The sequence below is a fragment of the Odontesthes bonariensis genome, chromosome 1 (genome assembly GCF_027942865.1).
Source record: "Odontesthes bonariensis isolate fOdoBon6 chromosome 1, fOdoBon6.hap1, whole genome shotgun sequence".
Lineage (NCBI taxonomy): Eukaryota > Metazoa > Chordata > Actinopteri > Atheriniformes > Atherinopsidae > Odontesthes > Odontesthes bonariensis.
The window spans coordinates 22,875,807-22,889,742 of record NC_134506.1 but is presented as its reverse complement, the minus strand read 5'-3'; the positions used below and the strand labels follow the sequence as shown (position 1 = coordinate 22,889,742).

The window sequence follows — 13,936 nt, the reverse complement described above, 5'->3', positions numbered from 1 at the left end:
GGCCAACACGGCCCATTCTCAGGGAGTTTAACATAGGGGTGTACTCACTTTTGCACCAGCATAATTTCACAAAAATGGACAAATATGTCATTTAAGTTATATTATTGACCTTTCTTTTCTGTTGTAAGCTGAACAGATGTTGTATTAAACTTACTCTATGCACGTTTTGGGAATAACTTGTGTGTGTATTAAAATATTGTTCAAAATGTTACTTTTCAACAGGGGTGTACTCATTTTCACTGTGCACTGTATGTGTCTAAATTTCTAACTACTGATAAAATATGTTCAGATTCTGATTATTCTTTTCAAATGAAGCAATGTGATTAAAAAGATGCATACTTCTACCTGACTGAGGATATATCAGCCTCACTTTAACCCAAAAATCTCAGCAGCACATTTAGCACATTGAAGGGGCAGTAGAAGCAGCCTCACCTCCGTCCACTGTCCATTGGTCTGTACCATGAGTACGACACAGGGGTCCGACTTATTCAGCGTGTCTCGGTCCAGCAGAGCTTTGCAAGACACACGCAGCTCCACTTTGGAGACACATGTAGCCGGACCACTCAGGCTGGTCGCAGGGGAGGTGGCCTCCTGAACGTCATTCATCCTGGCGAGAGGCGAGAGGAGCTACCAACCAGCGAAGCAGAGTAAACGTGAGGCTGTCGATATTGCTCCGGCGGATGGGGAAATCAAGTAGTTGGTTGCTGGATCTCAGTAAAGACTTGGCACGCTCACAGGAGACAGTCCCCTTTGACTTGGTACAGATGTCACAAAAACAGAGATCCTTGTTGAGTCCCAGGGAAACAAACCAAAGTCAAGCTGTTATTACTGCCTGTCAGAGCTATTTGCTTGTAAGGGATGTCATCTCACCTTGGTAATGATGAGAGACGGGACATGAATGTGGTGGGGTTGAGCTTTTAGGAGTCTAGTCCAGATTCCTGCAAAGATTCATTTCAAAAGGCCAAACTGCATTCTGACTCTTTTTAATAAAAGCTCTTTTTAAAAAAAAAAAAAAACAACTTTGAAATAAAACCAGAGTCACAATAAGAATGCTGTCCACAAATATATATATACAGATATCAGACATGTTACTGCAAACATTTAGAGTAACGAATGGGGTATTTTTCCACTTATTCAACAATGAAGAGAGCAAGTGAAAGTAGCAAATAAACCCTGGTTATGAGAAGGCGCCTGTTTTTCTTTATTGTCCAAATGATAACATAAACCCAACAGAGGACTTTGATTTGTTTGAGACCTTAAATGGACAGCATCCTCCCGGCCGAAGTGTCCTTGAGCAAGGCGGTTTTGCACAACGCTTCACTGCTTTGAAAAGGGAACAAAGTATCAGGGTGTGGGTTGAATTTCTCTATTGGCTGTTGGTGTCACATTCTGAGAGGAGAAAAGGAGCGAGCGTGCTACACCTTTGTCTCTCAGCACCAGGGACAGCGCCCGTGGCTCTGTGAGCCTGGAAAACCACATGTTACCCGAACGTTCAACTCAAGGCGAGAAGGGTCGAAATGCAGCCAGCTTCAAAACAAGACCGCGTCTGTCTTACGAAGTAAAACTTCAAACGCAAAGCAACACGTAGAGGAGCGAAGAGGCTGCACATTCAACCGTACAACTCAGTGAAAGCGACGCTACTGAGCGGCTGGTTAACAGTTCACCACAATTAACATAACACATTAACTCCGCTACAAATCTTCAGTCCTGCGAACAGAAAACTAAACGTGCCTTCGGTTTGTCAAACTGCAGCAGATAAAGCCTCGAACAGACTACTTTAACAACATCCTACTCGTCAGTGACTGATATCACTCACTTCCACTTAAGGGCAGCCACAGATGAGAAAAGCACAAGCACTCAATCAGAAAACAACAAGCTGATAGTAAAATTAAGATCAACAAAGAAAAAAATCATTCCCTACCTGCAGCTGTTCTTTACTCCCGAAAACACTTGTTTCACCCGCTCCCATAACACACTGCTTGTTCTTGTTTATCAATTTTTTTTTTTTTTTTTTTTTTGCTTTCTCAGTCGAAACTCATTGGCTCGACTGGTGAGGAGGGAGTGGGCTCGGCTTGCAGGAGACGGGAGGCTGAGAGAGTGCAGCTGCTGATGTAAGGATGGGCTTATTTCAATTCAAAAGCCTTGTCTGTAAAAGGGGCAAACGAGTCTGTGGAAGTGCTACAGAGGCTGCGGTCTGACAGTTCCAACAAAGCACTAAACCTCAGATAGATGCGAGGGATATGTGCAGAGCTTTTGTGTGATTTGCTAACAAAGAACCTTTAAATTGTGGCCCATGAATAGAACCACGAAACACTGCTGAACCCCGGGGAAATGAATGCAATGTTCCAACTTAAGTTTGCGTTAATCTGTTTTCGAGCAGGAATTATGAATATAGATTTGGACCCCCCCCCCAGCAGCAGAATACTGTAAACACAAATCACACTGTTGCCCAAATATAGGCAACCTCTATGCATTGTAACATCCTACCTGCTTTATAATGACTTTATAATGTACAAACACAAAGAGGAAAGCCACCGCATAAACAGGCAGCTGCAAGCGTTAACATGTAAACATGAATTATAATATAGATTGCAAAGAAAGATCTGCATCAGGTATGTGGTAGAGTGGCATCTTCAGCCAGGCATGCATGCTCACACAGTCGTTTTACTTGTCAAACACTCAGATTAAGTACTATTGTCATTTACTGCATGTTTTATTCAATAGGAATGAAAAACAATCATCTAAAATGACACACATGGGCCGTATTAAAATGTCAACATAAAAAGGGAAGCCAGGCACAGTTAATTTGAAAACGAATGGCCTTTGTCTAACCTTAGTAATAAAAATGAGCAAGAAGGCCAAACGGGATCTCAGAAAGTCAGAATATGCAACAATCAAATCGCCACATGGGAGCTCCAGACAACTGAGGACTCTCGTAGCCTTTCTTTTAAATGCTCACACCTACACATACTAAGCCAGGTAAAATGCCACTGACACATAATACGATCTACATTCACAGTGTAGAATTTCAATTACTTTACAGCTGCTGTAGCTATTTATGTTACGCAATGTGTTGTTTTTCAAAACTGTGTTTCTGCTTGAACCCTTTCTCAATCCACCCACAAACGTTTTATCCTGATGAATGTATTTCCAGACATTGCATAACATTTATAGACTGCACTGACAAAACAGCAGCTCTCGAAAACAGAAGCAAAACAGAAATGAAGGCCATAAAAGACAAATCGAATAAAAAACTTTTTTTTTTAAAAAAGCACAAAGAAATATACAAAATCACTGGATTAGTTTGGGTTAATCAAAGGACAGTGTTTCACAGAAAAGCAGAGTTTAGTCTTTGCAGTGTCAAAGTGCTCTGTAGGGAGGGGTGTACGTACGTGGCACTTTGTGACATTACAAATGTGAGGGTGTCAACTTTGTTACATTTCGTTCCTCAGGGTTTTTTAATCTAATCATTCTGGTGTCCTTGAGGACGGGGGAAAAAACAACTTTGTAGGAATTTTTCAGTGTTACAACTTTGTTTTCAAGAGAACATGGACGACTCTTGCAGAGGCTCTCAAAGCAGGCAGGGAGATCAATCTAATCGCTCCAACAGCACAAGAAACAAAACTTGGCTCTCTGCCTTTTAATGATCTGATCTGATCACCGTCTGACTTACGCAGCGAAAAACACATGAAGACTGCTTAAACTTCCCACACAGCTTGATGGGTTTTGTGAGTTTTCTTTCAAGAAAACAAGCAAATCCCTGCCTGGATCTCCACATACACAGAGTGTTTAAGGTTCCTCTCTCCAGCAGCCCCCCCCTCACTGCCTCTTCTTCCATGGGCATTCAGAGTTTGGTAAGAGACGTCTGCGGTGGGGCGTACACCTGAGCCCCGTTACACCACAGCTCCAAACAGCGGCCATCTGCTGCTGCGGCTGTCGGTTCAGCACCCCACAGGACGTTCAATGCATTTACACATGGATTATCTATTCATAGTCCCCACTGCTGCCTCTCCCCAGTCATATCCACTGCTTGCCTTGTTGCTGCTGACCACACTGCACGTACAATAACCCAAACAGGAGGATCTCTTAGTGTGGCCTCTCTCAGCCCGCACGTTTGAGCAACATTATCGATAGTTTTCCACCAGCAGTTTTTGTACATATTGTCAGTTTTTGGGAATCTTTTTTTGCTCTCACATTTTTGTCTTTAAGGCCCTTTTTACTAGCCTGTTTTTCAGAAGGTTCCACTTTAATGATATCGAGCATTGAAGATGTTTTGCGGTGAAATGAGAGCACAGGGAAAGAGCACAACGCGCTAAACTGTTCCCCATCAGCTCTCAATGTGAATTACTTTTCAAACCAATTGAGCAGCTGCTAATATAGTATCATAGAACAGATTTCTCTTTTAAAGTTGTATGTGAAGTAGCTTATTTAAAGCAAATCAAGCCAACATTTCTGCAAAGCTCTGGCCAGTCTTTTGTGAAGTATGGAGCGGTGATTTATTCTTCTGAACCTCAAAACAGTGAATAAAAACTGAAAAGAAAAAAAGTTGAATTTAGTTGTCGAGTTACTGAAAGTCTCCGAATCTTGACTGATGATTCTGCAACATTCATTTGCTTTAAGCACACGGAAAATATTTAGGAAAGATAGTAATGTTCATAAATAGTGTCCGTCCACTTTTGTCTCTGTAAATTGATATTCCGTTGTAACCCAGTTTAAGGATAAACTGGACCATCTGAGGTCCTTTTTAAGCCGTATCAATCACTACTGGTCCACACCACCGAACTCTCCGCTCATCTTGTTTAGCTGAATTATTTATGGGTCTGTTGGTAATCAGGGATACACTCAAGGACACACACAAGGTCACTCGATTCCACCTCCAGCCTGTTTATGTTGACGATGCTGAACTCTTGTTTATTTATTTTAATTTTACGTAATTTTTTTTTACATTGCAGTGAGTAATGTCCTCATGACAGCAATCTCACTCCTTTATGGGGGAGTTTATCTGCACTTTTTTAACTTTTGATTATCAATTTGACGTCATATGAACTCCAAAGTAAGTCCAGTAAGTGCATGTTGTTTAGATATGTGCAGGCTGTGATACTGCTGTAATACCTTTTTGGCCCGTGTCTGCCAGCACATAACCTTATGTATGTCTAAAACATTGCTTCCATGCAGGGCCATGTCAGACTGCCCCACTGAGATGTTTATTACTGTCCACCTCTCCTGACCTCTTCTTTTCCAAATGGAATACACTGAATAATGTACAGATCATTAAATAGGATTACAATGCAAATGATCTCCATGGTTTTCTTCGCAAATAACTTTTTTTCTTTTCTTTTCTGAAAAGCCTAAAAAGGTCAAACTGTCAGAGTAGATTAGTTACACCTGCTTACTGACAGGTTCAACATATTGTTGCATTTCATTATGAACTAATTCACCATTTATGTCAGGTTTAAATTACAATTCCAAAAACTTTTGAAAAAAATTGATTTACAGTTGCAGTCTGACTGGTCTCTGTTAAGGAGCAAAGTCATGTCCCTCTGGTGCCCCCTACTGCTGGAAAGATGGGCAACATAAACAAAGAGGAAAATGTCTAACCAATTTTACTTCCTGTCAACAATTCAGAATTTAAGATATATTTAAATTCAGGTGTTCCAATCACTTCCATGGCCACAGGTGTATAAATTCAGGCACCTACGCAAACCTTTGTGAAAGAATGGCTCGCTCTCAGGAGCTCAGTGAATTGGTACCGTGGTACCATGACATGATGCCACCTGTGCAACAAGTCTGGTCATGAAATTTCCTCGCTACTAAATATTCCACAGTCAACTGTCAGTGGTATTATAACAAAGTGGAAGCGATTGGGAACGACAGCAACTCAGCCACGAAGTGGGATGCCACATAAAATGACAGAGCGAGGTCATAGGATGCTGAGGCGCATAGTGCGCAGAGGTCGCCAACTTTCTGCAGAGTCAATCCCAACAGAGCTCCAAACTTCACGTGGCCTTCAGATTAGCTCAAGAACAGTGCGTAGAGAGCTTCATGGAATGGGTTTCCATGGCCGAGCAGCTGCATCCAAGCCATACATCACCAAGTGCGATGCAATGCATCGGATGCAGTGGTGTAAAGCATGCCGCCACTGGACTCTATAGCAGTGGAGACGCGTTCTCTGGAGTGACGAATCTCGCTTCTCCATCTGGCAATCTGATAGACGAGTCTGGGTTTGGTGGTTGCCAGGGGAACGGTACTTGTCTGACTGCATTGTGCCAAGTGTAAAGTTTGGTGGAGGGGGGATTATGGTGTGGGGTTGTTTTTCAGGAGCTGGGCTCTGAATGCTTCAGCATACCAAGAGATTTTGGACAATTTCATGCTCCCAACTTTGTGCTAACAGTTTGGGGATGGCCCCTTCCTGTTCCAACATGACTGCTGCACCAGTGCACAAAGCAAGGTCCATAAAGACATGGATGAGCGAGTTTAGTGTGGAAGAACTTGACTGGCCTGCACAGAGTCCTGACCTCAACCCCATAGAACAGCTTTGGGATGAATGCGAGCCAGGCCTTCTCGTTCAACATCAGTGTCTGACCTCACAGATGTGCTTCTGAAAGAATGGTCAAAAATTCCCATAAACACACTCCTAAACCTTGAGGAAAGCTTGCCCAGAAGAGTTGAAGCTGTTATAGCTGCAAAGGGTGGGCCGACGTCATATTAAACCCTTTGGATTAAGAATGGGATGTCACTATGAGTTCTTACTTTTGGCAATATAGTGTATGTTTCTATGACGGTAAGAAAAGCACAAATGTGACTTTGAAGGGTTGGCAGTAGTTGTGTGATCACGATGGAAACTTTAATAAACACCTTTGCTTCTCCTACAGGTCACCATTTGTGAGGAATTAAGTCTGTATTTTTTCCCCTGGCAGCAATCAGGTATTGTACGTGCCCACACACACTTCTGATGTTTCTGTGGCTGTCCCACAGAAACCAATTTAATTCCACTTTTACTTTATGGCAAATATGAAAAACTACTCCAAATGTTTGTCTTCATTTTTTTTTCTTATTGCATTCTATCAATCATTCCCTTGCGTCTACACTTAAACTTGTGAAAACCAACACTGTCAATTAAAATCATGACATTCTCACATTTCTCTTTTTAAAGACTTTATTTTGCAAAGTTCCATAGCGACTATTTTCACTTCTTCTTTTCCACGTCCTGCTCTGCAGCCTCTTTGGCTCTCTTGGCACGAATGCCGAAAAGACGAGCATTGGCGCGGGCCATACGCAAGCTGGCGAATGCCTTGAAGTTTTTCTCGTCTTCGGAGATAACCCGGGCCTTCTCCTTCTTGTGCACCTGAAGGGATAAACGAGAGCAGCCTCGTGAGACAAGTTCAACATAACGTCTTACAACCGTTTCACTTTGGTGAATGGGGATATTCAGCCCCTGTAAAAGAGATACCAATTCAGGTCCAGTTATGGAAAGTCAATATTTAGTGACAATCTGATGCTTTATGGATAGCAGCAGCCCATTTGGTTACCAAGCAGCTTGATTTTAAAAGAACAGTCATCAGAAAATAGGTTCAAATATTTCATCAAAGAAATACAGAGATTCCGGAGATTTGTCATCATCTGACTGCTGCGATGGAAAATTATCCAATTCTGAAATTTCAACAGTTCACATTTTTTTTAAGTCACATTATGGCTCGAGTGATAATACACAAGTCGTTAAAAATTTCCCAACTATACATTTCTATAAGCCTAACGGGTATATGTTCTTATTTATCATAATGATGTCAAATCTAACAGGAACAGCAACTTACATTTTTGATGGGCATGACTGGACCTCCGAGCTGGGTGGCCATCTTGAGTTCCTCCTCCTGAAACAATTATACAGTTAAGAATTCCAAGGATAATTCAAGGGAACAAATCAACATCAGCGTCACAAAGCAAGACCGTAAGCGAGATGTGTGTGGTTTACACAACTGCTTGCAAATAGCAATGAACTTATATAAGTAATGTAAACAGAGCATCGTCTGGCAGAGTGGATTTAAGTCTGCATGACTATCTTACAAAAATAACCTGTACTTAAAAAAAAGACTTAAAGCTGCAGTCGGCAGGTTTTCAAAATTGCGAGTCTAAAGTCGGAAAATTCGAACTGATACAACTTTCAGGTCCCTCCCCCAACCTCTACCAAGCTCCAAACCGCCCCCCCAAACCCCTCCCCCTCTGTGGACGAGGTTGTGCACGTGAGTTCACACCAGTGTGAGCGCACACAAGCTGGGGCAGACTCACGCTCAGCAGCGTGTGCACAAGCTGTGATTGACAGGTAGGATTCCTCCACCCTAACTTGATTGGTTAAAAACAGCCGGGAGCGCTCGGTTTTTGCAAGCATGATAACAGGCTTCAGAGGGAGCTACAGATTTCGTTATTTTTTCTAAACAGACTATTTAATATTCTACTTCCAGAATCCCATGACAGTTCAAGCTAATATGACTAAATAAAAGTTGCCGACCGCAGCTTTAAGAAAAAAAAAAAAAAAAAAAAAAAGTCCTAATGCAACTCGTCTACTAAACCAATAAAAAGGTCCCTCAGAATGGCAAATATATCCATGCATTTAACGTGTAGCTGTTCAATCAAATTTAAACCAGATCCCTCTGAAATTACTCTATCGTGTTATTTTAGAGTACATGAGGAATAAGTACTTTTTAAGTACTCCATAAATTTGCTACATTTATCTTAAAGAGCTATAAAAATGATGGGATAGCGCATAGAGTGCCCTGAAATGTGTTGAATTTGTTATACAACATGCTGATACTAACTACAACCACCAGGAAAAAGAATGAATAAAAACATTAAACCACAAAAGAGAAACTTACAGAGCTGTCTCCCTTCTTGGGGGCAGAAGCCTTTCTGGGGAACAGGATGAGCTTGGAGCGGTACTCCTTCAGGCGCTGCACGTTGGCCTGAAGAGACTCTGTGGATCTGTTGCGACGACGGGGGTCAACAGCGATGCCAATTGTGCGAGCCGTCTTTTTGTGGATGCCAGCCGCCTGCAGGGAGGAGCACAACACAATTAGAGTTAAACATTTAAACTACTTACAGTTGACACATTTGAGGCAAGGCTGACTTCTAAGTGATGTTAATCTACTTAGTTTTTGGATTGAACAAAAAGCAGTCATCAGAAAAGGGTTCAAGTTTTTCATCAAGTAAATACAGAGATTCCGGAGATTTATCATCATCTGACTGCTGCCATGGAAAAAAAAAAAACTAAACAAAAAATATGGTTCTTATACATCCGAACATGTGCTGATCCAACTACTTGATACTGTTCTATAATTTCATGGGACAGAGCACCACTTGAAACTTACAGCTCAGCATTTATTCAAACATTGGCAGCCATTGACTCATGCACAACCAGTGAAACTCAGGCTGAAAAACTAGGTATGAATATGAATATGTAAAGTCTAAGAATAAAGCCAATTTATAACAGTATTACAACTTATGGGTAGTAGAAATACACGATACTCCACGAAATAACGTCAATGAAAAATATTTTGTTGTCTGAGCCCACGACTCATGAATAAAAACAACCAACAAGTCAACTTGATACGAGTTGAAGCACATCATTTTGCCGTCCTCCCACAACAGGAAAAGTATAGAGGAGGAAAGATGAAGGACACTTTGGCAAGAGCATCAAGTCTGAGCAGCACTTCCTATTCAGCTACTGAGTTTTTTTGGCTGGGTGGGTTGTGCGATTCATCACAGAGGATGAGCCCATTCTGTTTTCCATCCACAGAAACTGTCAATTGCACTTCTGATGTGGATTGGACAAAACTGATTTTAGAGTCTCAGTCATTCCAGCATGCAAACAAGTTTCTACCAGATTAAACAGTTTGTCTCTTTGCCTTATTCTGTGTTATTTTGCAGTTTGATAAATTGTGCATGTCATTCTTTTAGATACAGTTTAAACACCGCTCACTTTTATTTTGGACATAAGGGGTCAAATAATAACATTTACAAACAAATATTACCTTGAGTTCCTCCAGGGTGAAGCCACGCCCGGCACGAACCATGGTATGGTACCTGATGGTGGGACACCTGACTTGAGGCCTCAGTGGTCCAGCGACAGGACGAGGAGCAATGCGACGGGCCTTGGCCTGACGAGCCTTTCGCCTGAGCAAAAAGGCATTTTCAGTCAGAACAAATAAGAAGTCCAGAGACCAAGGAGCAACAACACCTTTAACAAAAAAACTAACTCAAATTTGACATGTTTCTTGTGTTGCCGATCCAACAACCTTAATAATAGAGCACACAAAACCAATTCCAGAATTATAGGAAGGGAGAATTTAGGGACGGTGTCACTGCAATAATAAACAGATGTAATAGAGTCCTCCAAGAGTAAAATGCCTGAAAGTGTCTGGTATGTACAATCTGTAGACTTGAAACCATTTCCTCTGTTGATGCACGTTTTGTCTCGGGAAGTCATTTGTTGCTCATCATTGTTTAACAAACACTCCAGCATTTTGCTCTTTGTGTTGGTCAAAGTACAAACCTCCATGATGACAAAGGATGCCCCAATACTTTTTATTACTCTCTTACTGCTTTTTCTGGTCCACAGTAAACCCTGTCATAACACATTCACTTATACTGCTGATTTAACGGTATTTAAGGACAGACGGTTTCCACACCCAGGTTGTGCCGTTTAGGTGCAAAATAGAAAGACGTCCTTGTTGTTAAGCCAACAAGCGTTGCTATGCATCAGAGTGTGCTTACACACAATAAAATGGCATTATGGAGGCTGGGCGACAGCATCAGTTGCATTCCAATATGCAAAGGATGTCCAAAGTGTTTTTTGGAACACAGGTATATGATCCGTTACAAGAAAATGCCTTCAGATATACTGTAGTGCCTTCAAAATAACTGTAACAGTCAACTCTGTATGGTAAACACCTCTTTTACACGATTACTTGTCAGCTTTTAGCATATAACATACGTATTGGTACATGACTAAGCACATGATATTGACCCACAAATATTATTGATGGCCACAAAAGTAGCACAGCCTCATGAACGTGCTGCATCCACTATATAGAAGCAGAAAACACGTTCCAAGTGCTTTATCAAACCAACCCTGCAACAGATTCATTCAGTAGGTGGAGGCTCAGTTATCTCGTTTGGTTAAAAGCGTCTGCAAAATGACCGTAATGTAATTCTCACCTGCGGAGCTTCCTGGCCGGCTGGTTGAACCAGGTGCGTACTCTTTTCTGCCAGTCTTTGTGGAAGTGGGGGTTCAAAATCATTCCATTCCGGCTAGGGGCCATGGCTGCCTACTTCCCTGCAACACAGCGTGGCACAGAAACATTAACGTAAAGTCATGCCGGCACAGTGTGTCCATACCGACCTATGTGACATGCTAACACGCCATGATGCCTCTCGCCCAGGACGAGCGGAGCTATTATAACCGACTGGTACGTGTAACTAATCTTAATCACCTTTGCATTTACTCTTCAAATTAATGTTAATACTGTGGGTCACTGTCGAAATATGACACGAGAGTGTTGAGTTATATTGGCAATGCTAACAGCGACCACTTGATCGGGTATCTTCACAAAACACATCAGCTACTCGGCAATTTGGCGTGTAAATATAAAACAATAATCACCTTATTTAAAAGTTGACAAACTACACTATTTCACACTGTAAACGAACGTAACACGCACACTTCAAATACTGAAGATTACGGTAGATTATCTCAAAAACTTTAAGGAATAATTTCTCATACCTGCTAGGGAGGAAAATGGCCGAAAGGAAAAAGGAAGTAGCAATGCGGTGCATTGTGGGATATGTAAGAACCAGCCAATAGTAGAACAGATGTTGTCAAAGAGTATTTTAAAGAGCATTCCCCTCGCTCTACAAAAACAAGTTAATTCAACGTAATATTGGAATACTTTAGATTATTCATTGTTGAACAGTGATTTATTTTGTTTTAACGGAACAGTAACTTACGTTTGTATGCACGTACATACCCACCAAATTACAAAACTAAGTAAACCAAGCACACACACACTCGGGATTTGAGCAAAACCACTAATAATCAGCCGTACTTTCACCTTTGTTTGGAAGCAGACACTCGTCTACCTTTATTTTATAGCGTTCTTTTCAATGGTTTTATATTATTGTGCATGTTTTATTTTATTGCTTTGAAACTATGAATGAAACAGGAATGGTGTGTAAACGTGTAGAAAAGGGGGTTAGTAAAGTAGTTGGAAAGAAAGGAAAAAAGAAAAAAATCAATTTTCTAAAAAATATGGAAATGTCTACTTCATGTTTTCAGATGCCAGATAGTAACCAGGTAATAAAATGAAACAACTTCTAACAATTCTGATTGTGTTTCAACTACTAGCCTATTAATTTAATTTTTCATATTTTGAATATTTGGCCTTTTAATTTGCAAAACATCATGCCTTTCTGTATGTCGACATGTTATGCGGGTGCGTTATGCTGAGTTTAATAAAAGTTAACAGTGTTCAAATTGCAAGTGAAGTTTTGGTACCAGCCACTAGATGTACCCCTACACCTCTATAGTATATAAGGTTCAGACTGAAAGAGGCTAATTATATTTCTATCAAGGCTCTCTCAATGTTTTTTGGAAGAAAAACATGCATTCTTGTGTATGAAATTGGCATCTGCATTAAAGTAGAGCTTGTTATCAAGTACCACACCATTCCTAAGTATTTGAACTGACAACCTAGTTCTGTGCCAACTCCGTTCTATCTCCGTGGATTGGGTTTTGGCACAAAAGTTGGAATGATTGTTTGGATTTAAAGAACCATCTCCTTTAGAGTGACCCCCCGTGCAGTAGTCAATGTTTGATGTGATGGTTGTTAAGATTTCTTGGTGGAGAGTCGTAAGGTTGCAGTGAAACCCAACAAGTCTCTCTTTCTCTTGTGCTCATCAAATGTGTTCTGTTACCAAATTCAGTCCGATTTATTACTTTCTTGCATGCTACTTTTGGTCCATTCTGTTCAACAGAAATGCATGACAGCCAGGTCTATTGTCAGGTGTCAGATGAAAAAAAAAGTCAAACAAACTCAAGTACGTGGTTGTTCTCAGGACATAAAATACTGTGGAAGAGACGCTAAAAAGAAAGGCAAAGCCCAGCATTTATGTTCTACTTTATGTCTACATTTAAGAATGTTTTTATTACTTGGTATGGATGTTCATTTTCATCTTTAAATTAACTCTATTTGACCAAATTACTCTAATCTATGGTTTTAGTCACTTTAGTACGCCTCCTTTTATGTATCATTATATATTGTTACCACACTTACCTTGTCACCTATTGATAAATTATGTTTTATTTATCTATTTATTTAATATAGCCTCAAGTGTTTCCTCGGGACAAATCTATGAGATTTTTGAGGTCTCTTCATGATTATATTTTAGAATCCATATAGAATGTATCAGATTCTGCGTAAATCATTTTGAGCTGATTCCATTCGCACAAAAACTGTGGTACAGTCGGATTGATGGTTGATTATTTTTTACCACAACATTCTGTGCGAAAAATGCATCAAAACATTGTGTTTGGTGGCTCAGGTGTTAAGACTGATGAACATCTTTTGAGCAGAACCATCATTAAAGAGGACTTGTTCCTTTTAAACATTCTGTTCGACACTGTAAAAGACCAAGATGGTGGGCCTCGGTTGAAGGGGTTTTGTCCCCAATCCAGACCAAAATATTACTACTCATGATGGGGCTCTCCTAGACAAATTTAATGAATATAAATATTTCTTTGGATTGACACTCTTTTTCACAGAATATCGGATGGTTATAATTGAAGGTTAAAACTAAAATGTGTCTCTTACACAGAATCAGTGTCAGACTATTGAGATGTTACATATTGGTCAGCCAGCAAGGTTGCTTTTCAGAAACTTGTCTTTTT

At 40.7% G+C, this 13,936-nt stretch overlaps 2 protein-coding genes and 2 non-coding genes across 5 annotated transcripts in view; all 4 read right to left on the bottom strand.

Moving 5' to 3' along the window:
- cpne7 (copine VII) overlaps window positions 1–2,104 on the bottom strand; it is a 37,594-nt gene extending 35,490 nt beyond the window's left edge. The window contains exons 1-3 of one of the 2 annotated variants that reach the window (XM_075460762.1): window positions 1,922–2,104; window positions 871–938; window positions 433–784 (exon numbers count right to left, since the gene is read on the bottom strand). In XM_075460762.1, coding sequence (XP_075316877.1) covers window positions 433–606 — 174 coding nt within the window. In that variant the 5' untranslated portion in view covers window positions 607–784; window positions 871–938; window positions 1,922–2,104. The remainder of the gene's footprint in view (window positions 1–432; window positions 785–870; window positions 939–1,921) is intronic. The other variant, XM_075460754.1, reaches the window with a different exon arrangement.
- Window positions 2,105–7,138: 5,034 nt separating this feature from the next.
- rpl13 (ribosomal protein L13) lies at window positions 7,139–11,831 on the bottom strand. Its single transcript, XM_075460747.1, has 6 exons — window positions 11,774–11,831; window positions 11,209–11,326; window positions 10,023–10,164; window positions 8,868–9,041; window positions 7,812–7,868; window positions 7,139–7,345 (listed from the first exon to the last, which is right to left on the bottom strand). The coding sequence occupies exons 2-6, from the start codon at window positions 11,310–11,312 to the stop codon at window positions 7,187–7,189; spliced, it is 636 nt and encodes a 211-aa protein (XP_075316862.1). The 5' UTR covers window positions 11,313–11,326; window positions 11,774–11,831; the 3' UTR covers window positions 7,139–7,186.
- Window positions 7,540–7,619, bottom strand: LOC142385873 (small nucleolar RNA MBII-202). The gene has a single exon (XR_012770258.1). It is a non-coding gene; the product is annotated as a small nucleolar RNA MBII-202 (small nucleolar RNA).
- LOC142385865 (small nucleolar RNA MBII-202) lies at window positions 9,151–9,229 on the bottom strand. The gene has a single exon (XR_012770255.1). It is a non-coding gene; the product is annotated as a small nucleolar RNA MBII-202 (small nucleolar RNA).
- Window positions 11,832–13,936: the final 2,105 nt, after the last annotated feature.

Coding starts and splice junctions, on each gene's coding strand:
- rpl13 (XM_075460747.1), bottom strand. CDS start 11,312: ATGGCCCCTAGCCGGAATGGAATGATTTTGAACCCCCACTTCCACAAA. Junction 10,165..11,208: donor CCGGCCAGGAAGCTCCGCAG/GTGAGAATTACA, acceptor CTTTTTGCTCAG/GCGAAAGGCTCGTCAGGCCA. Junction 7,346..7,811: donor CAGTCATGCCCATCAAAAAT/GTAAGTTGCTGT, acceptor TTATCCCTTCAG/GTGCACAAGAAGGAGAAGGC.